General features: G+C 40.8%; 1 protein-coding gene and 1 long non-coding RNA gene across 21 annotated transcripts in view; both read right to left on the bottom strand.

Moving 5' to 3' along the window:
* Positions 1 to 15,847, bottom strand: part of TCERG1 (transcription elongation regulator 1) — a 34,842-nt gene extending 18,995 nt beyond the window's left edge. For 4 of the 20 annotated variants that reach the window (XM_083487773.1, XM_083487775.1, XM_083487786.1 and 1 more), the window contains exons 1-10: positions 15,677 to 15,847; positions 11,997 to 12,222; positions 11,566 to 11,718; positions 10,742 to 11,012; positions 9,727 to 9,969; positions 6,254 to 6,316; positions 4,882 to 5,082; positions 2,164 to 2,279; positions 1,215 to 1,303; positions 318 to 478 (exon numbers count right to left, since the gene is read on the bottom strand). In XM_083487773.1, the coding sequence (XP_083343899.1) occupies positions 318 to 478; positions 1,215 to 1,303; positions 2,164 to 2,279; positions 4,882 to 5,082; positions 6,254 to 6,316; positions 9,727 to 9,969; positions 10,742 to 11,012; positions 11,566 to 11,718; positions 11,997 to 12,222; positions 15,677 to 15,792 (1,639 nt within the window). In that variant the 5' untranslated portion in view covers positions 15,793 to 15,847. Of the gene's footprint in view, positions 1 to 317; positions 479 to 1,214; positions 1,304 to 2,163; positions 2,280 to 4,881; positions 5,083 to 6,253; positions 6,317 to 9,726; positions 9,970 to 10,741; positions 11,013 to 11,565; positions 11,719 to 11,996; positions 12,223 to 12,710; positions 13,632 to 15,399; positions 15,569 to 15,676 lie in introns of those variants that run through there. The other 16 variants (XM_083487776.1, XM_083487778.1, XM_083487777.1 and 13 more) reach the window with 12 other exon arrangements.
* Positions 15,848 to 16,705: 858 nt separating this feature from the next.
* The window catches only part of LOC310699654, a 58,019-nt gene continuing 51,995 nt past the window's right edge, over positions 16,706 to 22,729 (bottom strand). Inside the window, exon 3 of the long non-coding RNA XR_014522190.1 lies at positions 16,706 to 17,995. This is a non-coding gene — a long non-coding RNA (uncharacterized lncRNA). The remainder of the gene's footprint in view (positions 17,996 to 22,729) is intronic.

Below are 22,729 nucleotides of genomic sequence, written 5' to 3' on the forward strand. Positions count from 1 at the left end.
AAAAACATTAGCTTTTGAACCAATGGGAGATATCAAATACAGAGGACCTGCACTTCCTAAGATTATGTAAATATTCACATTACTGAATATATGCTTAGCCTACTTTTAGCAATCATAAATGATTTAATATAGTCACAACTGAGTCCCAGAAATCATGCATTGATCAATAACTTTTTCCAGTGCAGTTCTCTCTTGCTTGTTAATAAGCACAAAATATCTCTTGCTTTGAATAAGCACAACAAAATTGAACCTGTAAGTATATTCAAAATTGCAAAATAACCAAGACAAAATAGGAAGAATACTGTTTTTATTCTTACTTTGTTTTTTCACTTCATCTATTCCTTTTTTGTGTGGAGGCTCCTGAATAATTTTATCCACATCTGCTCTTCCAATTAAGTCATCTGGTCTATCCCACATAGACAGACGTGTGGTAGGGTTGTAAAAGAAAACCCTCTCATCACCTGTCCACACCACACACCTACAGAAAAGCCACAATCAATCAATGGTTTATCAATACTCTATCAAAGTTTGTTTAACCTATAAGCATGCTTTCAGTTAATAAAATACAGAGGTCCCAATGCCTTTGTCACATGCTCTTAAACTCCATAAAACAACACTGTCCTAAGCATGCTTACTCATAAATAAGCAACATTGTATTCAGTGGGCTTATTCCCAGATAAATGTGCATATGATTATAGCCAAGATCAACAGCACTTAATTATACCTGTCTGTACTAGAATGTTTTATAAACAGAAAGTAGACTTACGATCACTGCTAACTGCTGGTCAATCTCATACAAAAATAATGTAAAGCCGATTTTTTCTTTATTCAACATGAAATGTATAATATAAGCCTATTGCTAACATTATTGATTGATTAAATCATTGTAAATCTAACATTAATTTTATATTAGAAATAAACAATGCATAAAATGTTCACTATGAATAGAATGCAGAGATTTAAAAGTAGTACTTATTTATTCACAGTTACAGGTAGGTCTGCCTTAGTCGAAACAAAATTTAAAAATTCCTTCCAGTAGCACCTTAGAGGCCAACTAAGTTTCTTATTCGTATGAGCTTTTGTGTGCTTTTGTGTGCATGCACACAAAAGCTTATACCAATACAAACTTAGTTGGTCTCTAAGGTGTTACTGGAAGGAATTTTTTTTTATTATATATTCACACTAATCAATCTGAGGAAAAAAATGTTACTTACCATGGAGTACCAGGAATAGGGGTAGTAGCAACAGGTTTTGCTTTCTGAGCTGCTTTTTCTTCTTCCGTCATTTCTTCTTCTTTTGGTTCCTGGTGAGAGATCAAAGGTAATTTAAAACCAACTGTTGCATTTATGGTGAATTGACAAGGATAAGGAGGAACTATATAAAATCAATTGGAAATAAAAAGTAATTTGGAAATCAGTGAAACGAATGTGTAAGGAAAGTTTCTGAACTATAATGATTAATTCATTTTATGTTTAACACACACTAAGGGCAACATCCTAAGATGCCCATCTGCTTTTGCACAGTGGTTAATCCATCTGTGAAATGGGATGTCTGGTTTCTTATTGCCCCTTTCCACCTGCACCCCCATGTGCCCCAAAATCTGCTCCAAAGTAATATAAAAGCTGCCAAGAGTTTGTGCTATCTTACTACTTTCAAAACTATGCAATAGCACTTTGCTTTGATGTTTATGTTCCTAAATGTAAATCAAGTTTTCAATATTTAAGGCACTGAATGTGTGCCTTAAAAACTGTGGACTGTATTCAGCTTGTTTTTACTCAGAATGTATTTGAATAAATGAACCTAGGTTGTCATACTTATTCAACTGGTTGACGCAAAGTATGATTAACATTGGATACGATCAAGTTTTTCAGCCATTGAAGACTATCCACAATGCTTTACTTTCTAAGTAATTTGTAAAATCAAATATTGCTTCTAGTTAGTTCCTAAATATAAGAACAACCTATTCACATTATAGAGCTGTCAATATGCTGTCATTATGCTCTCAATATCCAGACCAAAATGTGCGCATTTTCTATTTTATTTCAGTTTACTTAAATGCATCTTCCACTTCATTCTACTTGATCTGCAGCTTTGTTTTCACAAACCAACATAAGAGTATTTAAATACAGCAAAATTAAGCTGTAGGTTTCTCATGTCTTTTACCTCTTTTATAAGTTCCTTGATAGGTTCAATTTTGGGTTCCTCCTCTTCAGTCTCCATAGGCAAAGGGTCTTCAGCAGGCTCCTTAATGCTTTCTTTCATCTTCTCTTCTACTTTTTCTAGGGAAAAGCATTGTTTTTTACCTTCCACTTTCCGTAAATTCAAACTTAAGTCTCTTATCAGCATAATTATTCATAATGAAAAGTACATTTGAATGTTTTCATTTTTGTCAGAATTTTTCTCAACTATGGACATGTATCTGTGATTATACAAATTATTACAGAGCTAGCAGAATGACACTGGGTAGCTATATTTCTGCTCCTAGACAGCTACACTTTTATGTGCTGCATGATGCTGTTTAACATCTATATGAAGCTGTTAGAAGTGGTCATCAGGAGATTTGGGTTATGGTATCATCAGTATGCTGATTACACCCAGCTCTATTTTTCTGTTACATCCAACTCTAGTGTGCTGTGCAATTTCTCAATTTCTTGATACAGTGGTGGACTGGACAAGACCCAATACTGAGTCGGAATCCTGGTAAGATGAAGGCCTTGTGGGTGGTTTCCCAGTCCAGAAATCAAGAAAATCTGCCTATTGCCGACACAGCTGCATTTCCCTGAAGGAACAGGTATGTAGTCTGGAGAAGCTCCTTGACATGCAAGGAGTTCGTAGAAGCAGCTCTTTGTTTTCACTAGGCAGTCTGGTTTTATTTAAAGCAACTGTTATTAACAGTCTTCTACTTATATTTCCAAAAGAAATATATTTTCATACTTTCTGTCTTTTCAAAATTACCATGGATATGCAACCGCCTTACATTGGTTATCTATGGTAAGGATGGCAATCACTTCTGTAATCAGCAGATACCACAAGTACTTTAGAAAATAATTCTAAATGTTTACACAACAAGGATGAGATAATATAGTGGTATTCTCTTGCTACTGATATGTGGGGATTTATATTGGCTCCAGGACTACTGTTATGTCTTTGTCCAAACTAAGACAGTTATCTATGCTGCAATTCTAATCTAGTTTGTTCTTAGCAATAAAGTTGCTGTTTGTTAGGTATCCTTTGGGGCCTGCCTCCTTCTCTCAAATAGTATGAGATGGTGTCAGAAACCCAAGCCTTAAGTGTTACAAAAATTGCTCAATTTCCAGCCCCAGAAAGCTTCAACAGACCCTCAGAATAACCAGTCTGGCAGAAAAGATTTGATTGTTGCTGCACAGCAACATTGTGCTACAATGAGATAGGAGAAATTAGACTCAGCTCCCTCATGTTTAAATCCTTCAACTTTATTGAGGAAAACCAAGGATTATTAATTTTATTTAATTATTTATTTGATTTCTTACCCACCCTTCATCATTAAGATCCCAGGGCATGTTACAGCAATTTAAAAATACAATTTAAACAAATTACAGACAAGACAATAAGATAGGTACTGAAAATAACTATGCAGAGCAGATTTGGTTAATTTTTTATTCTTAAGTGTAATATAGTTTATGAGGTGGAGTATTTCCACCTGAAATGTCAAAGCCTAGAGAGTCAATGGAATACCTTTTTGAAAACTCATGATTTGGGAACAAAAAGGAAGAGCTTATCAGTGACAGATTAATAGTGCTAGGCATCCTGTACAAAGGACTCTCAAAGAGTCATACCCTTTTCACACTGCAACAGAAATGCCAAGGCCAATAAGAAATGGTTTAAAAAATCTAAATAGAGAACATGAAGCAACCTAGAGATAGCTACTAAATAGAATTCTAGAAATCATCCATCTGTAAGAAGAAATCCATAAAAAGCAAATACTTGGAGACTCTCAAAACAGCTGGCGGTAGGCTCCAGGAAAAAAACAGGCATTTCTCAATTTAGACGGAAGCTGAGAGAAACTGCAGCCTGGCGGTGGAGGTCTGCTATCCAGGAGCCCAAAGTCACACACGCAAAACTGGGGCATTTTGTAACAGTGTGCCATATTAAGACAAAAAGAGAAACAACGAACTTCAACTGTGAACTAGTAAGAAAGGGAAAGACTGTAAAAGAAGTAGCATACTAGTGGAGGTGGGACACTGAATCATCCCATCAGCTTTTCTGAAAGACCAGCTCCACTGGACTCCTCCTGTCCCTGAACTGTTTCCATTTATGTTGGTCATTATAAGAGTTGCAGAGCTTGCTTCCCCCTACTTCTGACTCACCATGGCTTTTTCTTTCTGCGTCATGTTTTTTAGATTGTGAGTCTGTAGACAGAGAGACTCTTGTTTTAACTGTATGTAAGACATACAGTGAGGGACACGGGTGGCCTAGGACTTGCTGATCAGAAGGTCAGCGGTTCAAATCCCCGCGACAGGGTGAGCTCCTGTTGATCGGTCCTTGTTCCTGCCAACCTAGCAGTTCGAAAGCATGTCAAAATGCAAGTAGATAAACAGATACTGCTCCGGCAGGAAGGAAAACGGCGTTTCCGTGCGCTGCTCTGGTTCGCCTGAAGCGGCGTAGTCATGCTGGCCACATGACCTGGAAGCTGTACGCCGGCTCCCTCGGCCAATAAAGCGAGATGAGTGCCGCAACCCCAGAGTCAGCCACGACTGGACCAAATGATCAGGGGTCCCCTTTACCTTTACGACATACAGCAGGTTTAAAAATGCTAGAAATAAGCACACACATTCATCAGCCAATTTGTCTTTTTAATTTTGCAAAGCGCAACATTAACTGGTCCAAAACTGAACACTATACCTTTCTCCTTTAGTTCTTGAGGCTTCTCCCATGTTGATTCCAGTGTCCTATTATTATAGTAGTAAGTCTTCCCATCTGCTGTTTTGTACTCTGTCCATTCAGAGACTGCTGTTGCTCCAGCCAATGTAGCAGGTGAAGCGGCAATAGCAACCTGAGGATGGATCATAGGTACAATAGGAGGAGCCATTCCTGGCAAGACACCTACATAAGAAGGAGCAATAAAAAGGCAAGTACTGATAAAGTAACATTTTGTGAATCCAAAGCATCGAACTGAAATCAGCATATACAGTGGCTTATTAATGAAACTGAAGCTATCAATACTGGAAGCTGAGACATTTCTTCTAAGCTGTAGTTCTGTGTTAGTACACTGTACTTGCACATTGCCTAATCACTACTGCCCTGTATACCCAGTCATGGATGGCACAAAATGTAGTAAATATTTGATAAATCTTGTGAATTTGCACTATTTTTTAAGTGTTGAGAATGAAGTTATTGCTAATTCCGTACACTATCATAATAATCAGCATTAAAAGAAGATGGGAAGGATTTACTGCTCTTCAAAGTGGTAACACTAACAAAGAGTAGTAAAACAATAAAGTCAGCTTCTTCAGTACAGATGTAGCATGATTATCAGGAAATCTTCTTAGTCCTCTCTATTAAATGGTCATGTGATCCAGCAAAGCAGACCCACACATGCAAGCAGAGCTTCCCCAGTGCCATGGAAGGGGAGAGAGTCCTGCACACTTACTGAGCTCCTTCAACCGCTGTCAGGAGCACCCAATCTTAGAAGTCAGGATCACATGTTTAGGTGCCAAAACAACCCAGGATTTTGCTTTCAACTTTGATTTTTGGATTTTAAAGTTAAAATAACAGGTGGTTTAATGCAGCACGATTCTAGTCTTTTTGTGAATATGTAAGGTACTGACAACAAACTCCTTTTTGCATGAAAACATATATATCTAGAACAACCTTTAACATGTAAGTTTAAACATAGACACAGACATACATACACATACACAAGCACACTAACATGCAAACAAAGTCTGATCACTGTACAAATAGCAGGAGGGGGGGGAATCAAACACTGTATCCCACATAGGAAAGCAAAAACAAAATATGGTTATGGAAGAGATTCACATGAACAGAGTAGTCTAGAATAAGTGTTGTTGTTTTTTAACTAATTATGCTCATAGCCAGTTAACTGGGGGGAAATCTTGCTGACTACATGTGAAATCTGTATTTGTAAGTGTATTTTGAAAATAAAGATAAGAGATCCAGTTATTTGGGAAAAGCAAATAAAGGTAAAAACAACAACATTCACTACCATGCCAACTTACAGACAAAACAGACTAAGATGGTTTAAAAAAATTACCGGTCTTGGTGGTAGCGACTGTCTTTACATACGGGCAGCTGACTATTTGCATCATTGCTACACCTGTAAAATGGATAAGCAAGCATGTTGGAAAGCTGCCACTGCATGTCAGCTACCACTGGGAATCTGAGTAGTATCAATTTTCCTGCTACAAATTTAGCATGCCATTATTTTTTTCAATGGCAGTGGGAAGCAAGCAGGAAGGTCTAAAATGTGTTTCCCTTTTAGTATAGTGATTCCAGATCAATGACAAGTTCCTGCAATAATCTCGGATTATACTGAACATGAGGACTTAAATGACAATGCAGCCATCTTTTTTTAAAAAAATGAGGGAATGATGCAGGGATTTAAATTCAGTGTGGTCAAGCTTCTCCACCCCCTTGTGAGACAATGCTATGAAAGATCATACTTATCTTGCCGTATTACAGCAATCTGTCCAGGATTACTGCAAATAGCTCATTTAGCCCAATCCTATGCACATTTACTTGGAAGGAAGCCCCATTGCGTTCACAGGACTGAAGCCTTAGGAATGTATTTGGGGGAGCAGGGGGAGAAGAATGGTGGTGTTGAGAAAGCAAATCATACTAGAAGGCACAGGAGTATCAGTCTGAAGAGGGAAAACAGGCAAGGTTGAAGGTAAGATGGTGAATGCAAGTAAGGGACAAGGTAACAGGCCCCCTCCAAAAGAAGAAAGGAAACAGAGAAGTTGAGTTGATGGCTCATTAGTTGCCTATATATGCTCTCCCTTGTATCTTCTCTCCCTTCTCCCGGTCCTACCTCCATTCCAGAGCCAAAACAAATTACAAATTAGCTCTTTAAAACACTATCCTAGCCACACAGAAGAGTCCCTTGTGGCAAGGTAGGCTTACGTTTAAAGGACGCCTTTTAAGTTTATTCATTGAAAAGAGCAGTCAAGAACTGTTTTCCAATTGAAAAATGTTACTGACAGGTCGCATAGGATGGGACACCCAGGAATTGAGGAAGGAGGGGAGGGAAACAGGGTTGAAGGGACATTCCAGACAAGAGATAATTTAAAGAGGTACCAAGTTTATAGTACCTTCTAACACTAGAAAATGCAAGAACATAAACCCTTCCCAAATTTCTTTTAGGATATTTTTACTCCCATATTTTGAGATGCACAAAATGAAATTAAATCCCAAATTCAAAACAAACAAAAAACAAAGTTTCTTCAAGAGTGTCCAATACAAAAACATTCAACTATCATTCATGGGTTTTTGTATTGCATTAGTCTTCCAGAAAATATCTTTTCTAATAATATTCCCAAGCTTTATTCATGCATGGAACAAAATGCACAACTGCCAAGTCAAGCAAAATATTTGCTGATATATGTTAGGGTGCATTTACGTTACAAATGTGCAATGAATGCAGAGGTTAATCTTGTTAACCATGTTTTGAATATGCCTGAAAATTAAGTGTAGAGCTGCAATCCTAAACAGATATACTAGAGAGTAAGTATCAGTACAGTGTGACTGACTTCTGCATAAGTATGCATAAGATTGTGCTACAGAAAGATCACTGAATCTGGGCAAGTTTTTGTTCAGAAAGATTTTTGAGAAAAGTAGCCATTTCCACTGTCAAACTTGTCATGTTAAAATGTATCAGTAGCTTATAGTATATGAACTATAACTAAACACTTAAGGCTGTTTAGTTAAGGCTGTATAGTTAAACACTATAACTAAACACTTAAGGCTGAAGGGGAGAAACTAATTCGAACAGGTACTTCTTCACGTACAATAGCAGTAGTGACAATGTAAAATACATTTTCAGTATTTGAAGATGTTACTGGATGTTCCAACCGTTCTTATTTATTTCTTAGTGCATTAGTATTCTAACTTGACTTGTTTTTTATGCTACGAAAAGACTGTTTAAAGAATGCACATAGGATTCTGCCTATGGAAACGACAAAAACTACACTATTAATTGGATCAAGACTTGAAATCAGCAGCGTTCTGCTCACATTGGAGGAAGATGGTGGAATTTTCACCAATTCCTCCTTCCTTCTGTATCTCCTGTTGTTGCTGTTCCTGTGCTAGGTAGTTTCCGCTGCTTTACCAATCACGTTTATACTTTTCAGAATAACTATTGGAATTTCATATTGTATATTTTAAGATCTCAGAGGTTTCACTATTAAGACAGGCAACTTGGCCAGTAGCACTGAAGCCAAACTAGAAGAGTTTCATGAATTTGAAAAACATATCTTTGTATAAATGGCCACATATGTCACTGGCACTAGATGTAGCTTTTATGAAAAGTTAACCTTTTTTCAGTCAGCTGAGGTGACTTAAGAATCCTGGTAATGCTAGAATCCTAAGTAGTGTTTAAACACAACAGCCTTTTAAACAGGGGTGGAGGTGGAGGAGTATTCTTTTTGTTTGTTACTATGCATTTTTGTGTTTTTATATTGTAAACTGTGCTGTGATCCTCAAATGAACAGCAGTATAGAAATTTTTATAAATAAAAAATAAAATAGACTACAGTAGTTATTATATACTAGCAAATTTTCAAACACACTTCCCACATAGGTCCAAGTTTCTGTCTTCAACCATATAGGCCTGAAATTATTCCAATTTCAGAATGAAGCTATATGGCCCGGCCAAAAAGTACTTGTGTATGTGAGTACCACCAAATCCTCTCCCTGTCTGCAACACAGTCTGTCTTTAAATTCTAGGGGTACAATTGATGGCAAGAAAGGGAGGACACCATAGGTGGCACCATGGATTTGAACTTTTTTTGCACTGACAGATAATTAAACCCTATCTTTGAATTTATTAATTCATTTTATACTGTCCTTCAATGAAAGTTTACTGATTCCATCTGGTAATTACCACTTGGCAAGGTAACAACTGAAGTGTATTTCTTTTGCACTCAGTCAGTTTTACTCTATCATTTAGAAATATGCATACATTAATAGCTGCACTGTAATATGTGACTCTACAACTAATGTTTTGAAGAGCTTGTATAGGTAATTAACCAGTTTAATAACAGTTAATTCACCAAAGCAGCTATTTACTTCAAGACAGTAGTCTACTTATACCAAGACATCGCTTATTTTAAAGTCAGTAAAGCTTAGTATCACGTTCTTAGGGTGCAATCCTAAGCATGTCTACCCAGAAGGAAGCATTCCCAGGTAAGTGTGTATAGGATTGCAGCTTAAGGAACAAAGACAAGGTGAATTTCTTCCAACCATGAACTGTTAAACCAATAAATTGTTTTGAAGTATAATATGTATTCATGCCAAAAAAAGGGTTTTACATGACTTCTTGCCAATAAAAATAAATTCTGGAATATTTTTTTTACTCTAAAAAGCCTGTCAGCTAACTCCAAATTTGTTGAAGAATATATTTTAAATGAAGAGGATTCAGGCAAATTCCATACACAGTAGACACATGAGTGCAAACAAATTGACAACATGGACATGTGGCTGGCAAGACAGTCATAGTATCTCAATTTACCTGGAAGTGGAATAGGCATGCCAGGAAGAGGAACACGAAATGGAGGTACCATTACTGGTGGGAAAGCAGGAATTGCTGCTGTTGGCTGAGGTACTGCATGAGGTACTGCAGGAGGCAAAGTCTGTGGGACTGGCTGGGGTACAGTCTGCACAGATGTAGCAGAAGGAGCAGAGGTTGAAACACTGACTGAAGGTGTAGCAACTGAAACAGCTGAGCTGGGGGTCTGGTCTTGTGTTGTAGGTGCTGATAAAGAGAACAAACATCCAAAACCCTGTATCATACATGTATAAGCTCCATGTTTAATACGATTCACCAAGATTCCCTTGTAAATAATGCCAAGTTCATTATGCTCTCATAAGTAATTTACAAAACTATGCACAGTTTACAGAGAGAGGCCACTTAAGAACTTGCAAGTTATTTCATTTAAGTATAAACTTCAATCTTAATGCCAAGATTACCAAGGTGCTCTGCTAGTGGAGTCACCGAGAGGTTTCTGCTGCAAGGATCAAATAATGAAATAATCTCTGCAGCTGCAAAAATTTACCATACACACGCACACTCACCTCAAACAGCCTAGGCAAATTTCTGAAAATAGCTGATAATGGGTTTTTTCAGCTTTCTTCAAAGGATTAAGATTTTATTTCATTTCCACATTTTCCATAAAATGCACCTAACAAACCTCCAGAGCAGTGGCATGAGTTTTCTGTTGATTCATCAAACAGCAAATAAAGTCATTTGAACAACTGATGTATTAGGAACTTACATTGCTCCTAGTCAAAATAAAGAACAAGGAAACTACACTGTACCATTGCAGAGTGAAGGTACACTTTGTAATACAAAGCAAAATTTTGAAACATAATGAAAGCACTTCAGCATATGCATGGCCACAGCATAATGCTGATACTGTATATTCAATCTTTCCCTCTATAACTCAGACTGTAAGCATTCTAGAATCCTATAGCACCTCCATGTGGTGCAATAATTTAATATTAAACTCAGCAGCAATTTTACTTACTGGAAACTGTTTGTGAAACAGACGTCGTTGTGGTACTAGTAGACGTTGTAGATGACTGACTATTTGATGATGGAGATGGAGATACTGATGCAGGACTACTAGTAGTAGGTGTGGAACCACCTACAGCTTGAGCTTGGGCTTGAGCCTGGGCCTGGGCTTGAGCCTGGGCCTGAGCAGCAAGAATTGGTGTCAGTTCAGACTGCTGAATAACTTTCACTCCATCAGGTTTGGTCCATGCTGACTCACGTGTCCGTGCATTATAGTAATAAACCTACAGGCAAAAAAGACAATTTTATGCTACTGTGCATAACCTAGTTCTTCCATTCACCTTTCAGATTCCTACCTGTGAAAAACTCTCAAAATCAATATAATCGTTAGAAATTTTTCTTAGTATTCTGAAGGCGTTACAATACTACACAACCACCTTAACAAATAAGATTGCTAAGGATGCAAGCCTAATCCCCTGATCAATGCTGCTAGAGGGGGTTGGGATTCTGCAGACGTGTCCATCCACTGAACACGATCCTGCAGGGGATTCTGCTGCCATAAAGGTTACCACTGTGCCTGCCAAAACTGTGGGCAGTTGTGAAGTTATCCATGACATGGGGCCCCAAATCCTGGCACAGTATGCAGAGCAGGGCCAGCCATGGAACCACTAGGCCCTGGGCCGGTCCTTTTCCCAAAGAGGGGAACAATTCAGACCCCCCTGTGGTGCCAATCTGAAAACTTCAAACACACACCTTCTGCCTTTCCCAACAGGACTGTTGTATCTTCAATGCAGCAAGACAACAATTATTACTATTGTTACTAGGGATAAATCTTACCTTTCCATCTGGAGTTTTGTTTTCTACCCAGATCTCTTCAGTAGGTGGCATTGTTGGTGTTCCAGGGGCAGAGACAGGTGGCATCCCTGGAGGAAACATCATACCAGGAGGTGGTGGCATATTTCCCATTGGAGGAGGCATGAAAGGTGGTCTCTACAAACATATGCAAGAGTAAAAATATTACAAGGGATGTTCAAATTCACAGTGCCTTCATAACTAACCAAATCTATCCAGAAATAAGTCCCTATGGGATGTATCCAACTAAATCACTGCATGCACAGAACATCTTCCCCAAACACAACAGAACTTTCCCAGCCTCTCCTCCCCTTGAATGCCTCCCAGAACTGTTCTGGAGGTTCTCCCAACCATCCAGAGCATATTTGGGGGACATGCAGAAAGAGATACTGTCCTCATCTCATACATATTTTTACCTGTAGATGTGGAGGTCCCATAGGTGGAGGAATTCCTCCTGGGGGCGGCATTGGAGGCATATTTGGATCAAATGGAGGACGTCCAAAAGGAGGCCGGGGTGGTGGAGGAGGGCCTCGCATCATACCAAAAGGTGGAGGTGGGCGCATAAGAGGTGGTGGGCCTCTCATGACAGTATTTGGTGGAGGAGCTGGTCCACGAAATCTCAGTGCTTGCTGTTGAGCCATTCTGTGAGCAAACCAAAATGAACAGTTTTGTCTTCAAATTATTTGATCAACAGAAGGGAATTGGTGTTACAAGTGAACCAAAACATTGTGACAAAGTTATCATGAACCCCAAACTGTTTGGGAAACTTTGTCCTCACAGTTTAAATGACTTAGAAAGCAGTATCTAGACTGGGGATACTTCAAATGGAAAGGCACTGCACAAGCTTCCCTCCCACAAGCCTAAATACAAGTCACCTCAAACGGAAGGTGCAATACCCACATCTCTCCTGTATTTATATATATCCAAGACATGGACAACTGATTTTAATAAATACCAAAGCACCCAACAGTTTCATAATGTGAATGGGTGCACACCACACACTTAGATGGGAACATCTACATCCTTTTCACTTGTAGCCTAAATCAGAATTTGAGAATGCTATCCCCACTGTGCCACCCAGCCCTCTACAGAGGTAGCTTAGTAAATGTATATATAGAAAAAACGTTCACCTTTGCAACCAACAAACGCTCTTCTGATGCTCTCAGGAAAACAATTTTGCCCACCATTTAGTGCCAGTGCAATACCAATGTTGGCATGATGACTCAAAATTGAAAAAAACAAAGGTTATAAGGTGGTGAACGACAACAGACAAATAATTCAACACTTAATATTCAACCTTCTAATTTTGGAAGTTGCATAGCACTAAGGTGTTTAAGAATTCTATTGCTGTATATAACTTGTAAATTTGTGATGTGACACTCAGCGGCCACTGCCAACTCCACTGAGATGGTCAAGAGCCACATCAGATTTTTTTTTTGATAAAGCTATTAAGAGTACATAATATATGCATATTGCATGAGTTACAAAGGATGCACATATGTAAGGATTTCAGGTTATGCCTTTAGAACTCAAGCAAGTTTGGGCCTGAACTTTTCCTATCACAGCTCACATGTATTTTAAAAGGAAAAAGCCACAATGCAGCAAAGTAAACTGACACAATGTGCATGTATTTTGTACATATAAAATATAAGTCATTTAAAATATATCTTATAAATAGGGGTGCCAAGACTGGACACTCTCACTAAGGAAGGTATTCTGCCAGTTCTGGAAAAATACTGTCTACAGAACTGATAGAATTTTATCACAGCACATGCATAGGTAATGAGAATTTGCAATTGGCCTCCATTATTTGATAATAATGAACTTGTGAAATGGAAAATATTATGCGGAAAAATAAAGCACTGAAAAGTTTTCTGCCATGCATTAGTGTATGGGAAAAACTGGTTGCCCACATCTATCCTGGGAAGGACAAATTGGCAGAATGCAAGAGAATGCAAAACTTTTAGTATTTCCGAGACATATAAGTTATTTCATTTCAATTCATACTGAACATAAAAAGCCTCATCTATAGGTTTCTGAGAGGAGGAAGATCTGCGGCCTGCTAAAGAGCACACAGTGTTCTAGTGTGATATGGGTCTTCCTGCCCTCCCCTCTACCTCCAGTATCCACTACTGTTGCCATCTACCCAAAGTCTGGCGTAAGAGGGAGAATAAAGGCTGGCTACAACTTGGATTGAGGGCTACTTATCCTACATCTCTAAATCCTCACTGCTTTCACCACTGCTGCAATAGAATGGAGAAAGAGCCTGGGCCTAAGAGTACCAAGTCCACTATATATGCATAGTCAGGCCTTGTTTTGTTTGTCATAATGGGCCATTTCAAAAGGACAATGCCTTTTTCTTATGATGCACAACAATTAAATTGGAATAGAGACTGCTGCTATGAACACTAGAAGTTAAAAATACTATCTGGGTAAGTTTTTCCACTACTCTTATGATTGTTGGTATTTGCAGTGGAATTTCTGGATACAGTGAAAGTCACATTGTACTGCAAATTACCAAAGATACAGTATATGCAAGCAGGGGATCTGGGTGAAAGAGCAAACTGGACACCTGCACCTTTAATAGAAGTGCAGACGACTTTCACCAGCTGCTGGAATTATTTCTTCTGCATGACTATTGAAGGTGAAGCAGCCCTGTCTTCTTTTTCACGTAGCGGCGACATCCCACTTTAAACTGGACTGTTTCATATGTTTTAAGTGGAAGAGGGCTGGGGTGGTGGCACATCTTCAATCTCAGTTATTCTGTTTAGTCATTAATATGTACATTTTTAACATTTGATTTTTTTACTTGTAATTTCTTAATGTTTACAAATATTTTTCTGTTAATTACGTTGCTTTAAATGGTGGATCTTTACTGTATTTCATTTGAAGCTTTGAGGAAAGTTGCAAACTCCTTACAGATTCTTTTTCCAGGAATACAAAGCAGTACAGAAATGACTTTAATAATAAACACGAAAGCATTTCCATGTATGGAAAATCGTCATGCATGTGTTTTGCTCTGCATCCATATGTTGAGAAGCTGCCATTCAACACAGCTTTCCAACACATGAATGCCAGAAGCGTACTATGCAAAACACAACCCTATATTAATGTCACATGTCAGCTTCACGGTATTTCCTACGTGGGAACGCTTCCTTATGCAGGACCACTGTTAGCAAGTGAAGTATTCCTTCTGGTTACTTGGATAAAACTTTAGATGCAATCTGGCCAACCTTCTACGCTTGCATTTCAAGTTTTTCACACACACACAACCCTGAGGGGCTTCTCCTCCTCAATGCAGTCTATGAACATATGAAATCCCGCCTTACACTTGAGGCAGCCCCTTGCTTCATTTAACTCTGCACAAAATAGATTTAACATGTATCTGCTGCAGATGCAAGGGTTGTTTTATTTCCTCCCTTGCCTTCCTCAGATCCTCTTTCCTGCTGAAATACTAAGGCCTTCCACATGCACAGAGGCATGCGCTCTCAACTACTACTGAGCCGCGGGCCCCCAGCTGAGGCGCCAGTTCAAGAAGGAACTGGGGAAGAAGGGAACCACGCATCTCCTCCGCCGCCCGCCCGCCGCTCTTGATACGTCAGCGTGTGTCCGGGAGCCGCCATTGGCAAAAGCCGGCTGCGTGTGGGGGAGCAGCCAACAGACAAAACGGGCATCCCGTCCCCAAGGCCGTCTCTTTGCCGCCTCCTCCTGAGTTGAAGAGCCGTTGGAAATAAATAAATAAAACAAGCGAGCATGGAGGCGGTACTACTCTGGAATAACGGAGGTTAAAGCGGTCGGGGCGCTGAGCGGGAATCTCACCAGGGCAGGAGGGAGGCTTGAGGTGAAGGGCGGGCGGGCGGGGGGGGGCCGAGAGGGAGCGAAGGCCGAACGGCCGCTTCCGCCTCGAGACGAAAGGACGGAGGGGGGCGGGCCCAGCGCCGCCAAAGCGGAGCGGGAAGGGCGCTCGTGTCCCCTGCGCTCGCTCGCTCTCCCTCGCGCGCGCGCGCTCACAAAAGGCCTCGTGCTCCTGGCTCCTCCTGCCAACCCCTTCCTTCCCCCCGCCCGCCGCCATTCCCGGAGGAGGACTTGGCCTTACCTCATCTCATTGTTGTACCGCTCCGCCGCCCCAGCGTCCCCTTCGCCGCCGCCTGCTCCGCCACTCGCGCCGCCGCCACCGCCGCCGCCTCCTCCTCCTCCTCCTCGTTCCGCCATCACCAGCCGACTCTGCCGCCGCACACGCCCACCCTCGCCAGGCCTCGCCGCCTCGTCAGTGGCTGCCAGGTGCGTCAATCACATGACGGCGCCGCGTCACCCTCGCCTCGATTGGTGCCTGTCGCCGCCGATTTTGAATGAGAGGCGGAAAGCGAGTAGTGACTGGCTGGTTTGGCTCAAAGAGCATCAAGCGGCGCCGCTTGAACGCGCCCTCCTGCGGCCCGCTCGCTAGCACGTCACGTGACCTATAACCCGGAATTGACCTTGTTTACCTCAAAAAAAAAAAAGAAGTCTCTGACCACAGAGATAAGAATTTAAAGGGACGCATCCTATTCTTTTGATATGGAACTTCCGGGTGTATGTTGGAGAAGCCATTTTTTCAACCTCGCGGGGTCTGAAGTGAGAGCAGTAAAAGTGATACAGTAAAATCATAATTTTAATGTAGTTCAGCTATGGTGGGGCTCCATCGTGTCCTCTCCGAAATGGTAGAGACGTTTAGGGTCTTTCTTGCTCAGGACTTATTTCATGCGAAGAGATAATGCGATCTTTTTACCAAAAAAAGAACAAATACTTTCAGATTTATTCATTTGATTTATGGCCGTTAACAATTTTAAAACAAATACACTTTATAAAATTTAGAGTGACAATATAATCTGGGATTATATTCTTTGTTTTTTTGCTGCAGCAGATTAACATGCTACTCTTCCATGATTTATAATGTATTTTTAAACATTTTAAAATATAATTGCTATTACAAATGCAATCCATTATTAATTAATTAACAAATCATTTCCTAGGAGGTATTTTGAAGCGACCTCACAATACAATAAAAATATAAAACAACTATTGCATATATAAAAGCAAGCAAAAGCTGTTACAGATAAAAATACAATTTCAAATACTGTAAAATGTTACCCATGGTTAATATTGCTGACTAAAAGTAGGGTTTTAATTTCAAGCCAAAATACCACTCAGGTTATACCTCTGCTTAAACTGCCATCTCAGGTCCACTCAAAAGCTTGCTCCTCCACTGACTTGCAAGAGAAAGTGTTGTGCTTTTAAATGTTCAAAAACAAGAGATCTTTTTGTTGTTGGCATCTGTCTGAAAAGATACCATTTAGAAAAAGCAGGACTTTCTTTGGCTGCTGCTACCTTTCACTTCGGGAAGTGTAGCCCAATCACAAATATAGTCAGGGTGTTGCTAGCTATGAGTGATTTCTGGTGGCTTGACTAGATGATTGGGGATGAGAAAGAGAGTTGGGGCTTGTGTGCCGACTCTCTTATTTCAGAGCTCTGAGTGTCTAGTCTGGCCATCTGGACTTATCAATGGATGTTACTTGTAGTTCTTCTCTCTTGTTTTCACTAGGGTCTGCTGTGGGATGGCTAGCCACAGTTAGTGTCTGTGGGAGCAGTAGGACCAGCAACATCCTCTTTTTGAAATCATCAGGATGGAATTGCAAAGGCGCAGGAGTGAAAATTCCAGACCTGGTGGGTAGTGAGAAAACCCTACCAAAACTGGAAGCTGAATCTGTCACATTACACTTTTTGTCTATTGGGTGAATGGCAGACCATAAATGATAACTTAAACTCTCAGAGAAGTCCTACTATTTTAAATGGGATTGTACTGTATTCCAGAGCCAAGGTTCTAGTTGTCTATTTTTCATTGCAAATATAACAAAGAAAAAGAAGAAATGATGTCAGCTCAGGTTAGCAATAAGAACACTCTATCAATCCTGATTTAAATTTGTATATTAATATAGGCAGTTCATAAATCCAAGCAGACACCCAAACACAATCAAGTATGATTTCAATCAAGTATGATAGGTTATAATTTCAAATGGAGAAAGGCAGTAAGATCTTCAGACAGTGACCACTGAGTTATGGATAGTGGGTGTTTATTCTTCTAACCTTGACATATAAGTCTCTCTGCAACCATAAGAGCTTGCAGAATCCACTTCTGTTGTTGATCGTTACATCACAGGAATATAATTTCAAAGAACCAATGTTAATCAGGTTCTTTCCCCTCCATAGTGTAACTCTTATTTTCACTCTTCCTTTTAGCCACTAGGAGATCCCCTTCATCTGCTTTGGTATGTGTAGACAGAATTATCCATCAAGGTAGCAATGCAGATCTTCTGGGGAGTACTTTACAGCTGTCGGTTTCTTTTGATAGCTTGTCCAGTGGATTGCTTTGAAGATTGACCTGAAAGAGCATTAATGAAATCTCACTTGTTTGCAATACTCATGTCTCTTCTGTGCTAGGTCTTTTGTTAATGGCCTCGTTTCTTGTCTGCTGCCTAGGAACAAGTAATTAGCCAGCAAACAAGACACCATGTTCTCTCACACATTTTCACTTGCCCCTAAAGGGTTAGGTTGCACACACACATACATATTAAGCACATGCATTCTCCCCCAAAGAACTTCCCGCAGAGCTACAATCCCTGGCACCCTTAACAAACTACAGTTTTCAGGATCATTTGGAGAAAGTCATGTGCTTTGAATGCTTGTGTGTACTCAGCCCTTTCAACAAAACTGAAACAACAAACAAAACTGCACAACAAGGGACCTGTCTGGCTTAGGTTTTCTCTTTTTCGTGTGCTCACTTCCTCTGTAGAGGGTGGAATGCATAAGGATTGGTGGCTGCCATTGCTTTGCTTGGACGCCCAAGAAGTTGTAGCCCTCCAGACATTGTTGGAGAACAATTCTCATCATTGCTGAGTGACCACAGGCCATGCTGGCCAGTACTGATGGGAGTTGGGGGTGGTCTGTCAACATCTGCAAGTTCTCCAACCCTGATTTATTCTGCCCCTTAAAACTCAGTGGTAGCTATTTAGAACTGAAATTCATGTCTACATAGTTTACCCTTTTCTTTTCTTTGCTTGGCCTCACCCTGGGTTCTCTTTCTTGGTCACTTTACAGTACAGCAGGATGCTGGGAGCTGGCCTTCCTATGAATATTTTATTTGAAAATATATATAATCTTGATTATCTGCCTTTCTTCACAAGCATAAAAAAGTGAAATCAGCATAACCCAATGCCAAATATGTTACTCATTGTAAAACGAGTCCCTCCTTTGAAAACAAGTGTATGTTCATTTCTAAATAATGATTTGCCTTGTTTTATTCGGAGAAATTCCATGGTTGACTCTGAGCAGCCTCTAGGCAAGCAGTGTTTCTGGAAGCTGGTTCTTACACTTGTAAGATTGTCTTGGCACAGATTTTGGATGATGCAGGACAGGAGCGGATTATGAATATTCAGGGAGGAGAAGGAGAGGGAGAAGAAAAAGAAAAAGAAAAAGAAAGGGGGCAGTAAAGAGACGATTCTGCTTGTTAAATGGAAGCCCTCAACTGAACTGTGTTTTGTTGTTTTAAAGTAGTTTCCTAGTTTTAAAGAGCAAGTGACTAGCTGAAGACCTGCCTTGTTTAATTGTCCACCTAGGAAACCAAATATATACACATGTATCTGCTCCTTTGATGTTACTAATGAATGAGCTCTTTTAACTTACTCTGACGGCTGATAATTGTGCTCTAGCTCCTGGGCAAAAGTTACCAGTAATGTGGGTATGTGGAGTGGCCGCTGGCATCAAATATTCATAGAGTCACAGATGGGAATCTACAAAGAGTTAGCGCTGAAACAGGAGCATATTCCCAGCCATTCTGCGGTGAGCGTGTCAAAACATCAAGAGTAACGGGTGATTTGTTGCTACAGCTACATAAGACTGGCATGGTTTTGCTTTTCTCAAAGATTAGAAGGAAGTGCCCTCACCAGCTGCTGTATTTCCAGTTGAAGTAGGTCAAGATATGCCATTGGCTTCCAGAGGCAGAAGTGTCGCCTGAACCATGTTGTTCTTCCGACTGCATTTAGTCCTGGATGATGGGACATTGGGAGCCCAAAGTGTGAGAGGCAGCAGCGGCAGTCCAGGTGAAGAAGACCTGCCCTGCAAGAGGACTAATATCTGCTTTGGCAGCCGTTTCTGGGCCAGAGTAAGATCTGCTTTGGCCCAGAGGTTCAGAAACAAAAGAAACCACTGGGATGTCTGAGATCTCGTTGGAAAAATGTGTATACACAGTCTAGCTCCTCCCTAGGTGTCTATTTTGTTGTCTTTTTAAATGTATTATAAGTGACCCTGAAAGCCTTAAATAAATAAAAAGGTTGGCATGTGGGAGGAAGGGTTGTCAAAAAGATTGTACCTCTCAAATCAGAGGTGTCGTAACACAAATTGATTAATTCATTCATTGACTAAAAGTCATGGAAGCAATTGACTTGCCCTGCAAACCTATGCATGCCGTAAGCCCCATGGTAATGGAACACTCCTGCAGGCCCCATGGCCTCCTCCAGCAACTGGAACAGCTACTCAGCATTCCCGGGAAGGAGTCCTGATGTTCTGGGACTCATAGCTGCTCTCTTGTGAGCACCCGGTCTAGCAGGGTAAAAGCAGCACAGACTGAGGTGAGGAGGTAGCTGGGCATACCTACTTTATTTCTACTAATTACAGATTAAAGAACATAACAAACACATATGAGAGGAGCAGCCCCCATACAGACACCGTCTTGTTGCAAGACAGAGCAGAAAGAAAAAAGTACAATAGTACCAGAGACAGAAGTCACACAGACGGGCTTCCTTTCTCACGGAACAGAAAGTAAATAATAGGATTAGATGATCCTTACAGTGGGAGGAGTGAAATACTAACATATGGAACACAGTGCATCTTACTCTCAAGTAGACATATCTTTGTTAGTCATTTATTTAAAACATTTTAACCTTGCAATTCTGTTGCGTCAGACCAAATGCCCATGGTGGCACACAGTCAACAATGCAATTAAAAGCAGCAGCAGAATTAAAAGAAACTATGCTGCTAGGTTTCTTAAACTGGAAAAGTGATACAGTGGTACCGTGGGTTAAGAACTTAATTCATTCTGGAGGTCCGTTCTTAACCTGAAACTGTTCTTAACCTGAGGTACCACTTTAGCTAATGGGGCCTCCCGCTGCCGCCGCACGCCATCATGCAATTTCTGTTCTCATCCTGAAGCAAAGATCTTAACCCGAGGTACTATTTCTGGGTTAGCGGAGTCTGTAACCTGAAGCGTCTGTAACCTGAGGTACCACTGTATTTTTCATGTCCACTTTAGGACTGTGCTTGTTAATTCAGGCTGGCCCAAAAGGGATGTCTTCTTTGAGTGCAAATAGGTGTGGTGGGATTGGAGTGGGGAGCTGATCCAGATTGAGATGGCAGTGGGAGTAAAAGAGCTAAAGTCCCAGTCTAGATTGCCACTCTCATACCTGTTGCTTTTACAAAGCCATTGAATAGTGCTTCATTAGTTTGGTTTTTATTCAAATAAACTAGGTTTAGAGCTCTGGAACGACCTGTTATCCCTTGTAGTTCCTGCTGGGACCGTCAACACTGTTGCCATGTTCAACTGAATATACAACCATACAACAAAAGCTCAAGATCTTTCCACCCATAAGAGCAGTCAAAATCCTACTAGCAAGGAGAGCAATGTATAATTCCCCTCATGCCTTTGACAGAATGCCACTGTTAAAAAGGAGGATGGGTGTGTTTTTTCTTTGCAAGGTATTATGGGAAACCTATGCCAGCATCAAATTCACCACCCACATGAAACCTAGCCATCAGGATTGCCCGAGGATAGGAAGGGCCTATTTGGTTTTCTGGCTACCATGAGGTCATTGGATTGCATTCTGTGATTGAAGCAAGGTGCTTTGGGAATCAGTGCGCACGAAGCCTTCTGTGGGAGCCAGAGGCAGCATCAGCCTCAGGCATACAGTGTTGACTTGGCAGATTTCTCCTTTCAGCCTCGTGTCAGCTTGTCAGCCCCATCACCCAAGAACAGTTAAGCAAACAGTTTATTAGCACAGCATTTTGTCTGACCACTGACCCATTCTTTGAGGAGCAATAATTTTTGTGACCCCGGGACGCGGGTGGCGCTGTGGGTAAAACCTCAGCGCCTACGGCTTGCCGATCGCATGGTCGGCGGTTCGAATCCCCACGGGGGGTGAGCTCCCGTCTTTCGGTCCCAGCTCCTGCCCACCTAGCAGTTCGAAAGCACCCCTAAGTGCAAGTAGATAAATAGGTACCGCTTTCTAGTGGGAAGGTAAACGGCGTTTCCGTGTGCTGCGCTGGTGCTGGCTCACCAGAGCAGCTTCGTCACGCTGGCCACATGACCCGGAAGTGTCTCCGGACAGTGCTGGCCCCCGGCCTCTTAAGTGAGATGGGCGCACAACCCTAGAGTCGGACACGACTGGCCCGTACGGGCAGCGGTACCTTTACCTTTACCTAACTTTTGTGATATAGTAAGGTCTTGATCCTCCGCATGTACATTGACACACTAATAAGTTCCACTGATTTCAGTGGGACTAACTCTCAAAGTTAACATGCACAGGATTGCAGCCAAATGCTGCGACCTTAAGCATATTTACTTGGTTGTTAGTACCATTGAGTTCAATGGGACTTACTTCCTCATATGTGTACGTAAGATAGCAACCGAGCAATCCAATCCGAAGCCTACTGAAAGTAGTTACCTTAACTCTGCATAGGTCCATGCTGTTTGTTAGCTTTGTCTGGAGTGCACATGACTATGAGAATTTCAGTGCTGGATATGTCAAATTTTGTTTAGTTAGAAATGTGCAGGTTCTGATGCACATTTTATTTTTACAGCATAAGATACTGAAATTATTCATCCACTTCCATTTCTTTGCATGTCCTCGCGTGCTAATGCATGGCAATTGCCACACTTATTAGGGCCTTGACGCACAGAGATAAGGCGTCCTGAAATACCTCTCCTTTCATTGTGACTCTAGGGAACCAAATAAAAATGTTATGAGCACAGGTAACTCAAAAGAAAGGTCCAAAGAGTAGTAAACCAATTGGAAAATATTAAGAGATAAAAGCTGCCTGTATTAACAAGCTTATTTCATGCCTA

This window comes from Podarcis liolepis, assembly GCF_965112155.1.
Source record: "Podarcis liolepis genome assembly, chromosome: 2".
Taxonomy (NCBI): Eukaryota; Metazoa; Chordata; class Lepidosauria; order Squamata; family Lacertidae; genus Podarcis; species Podarcis liolepis.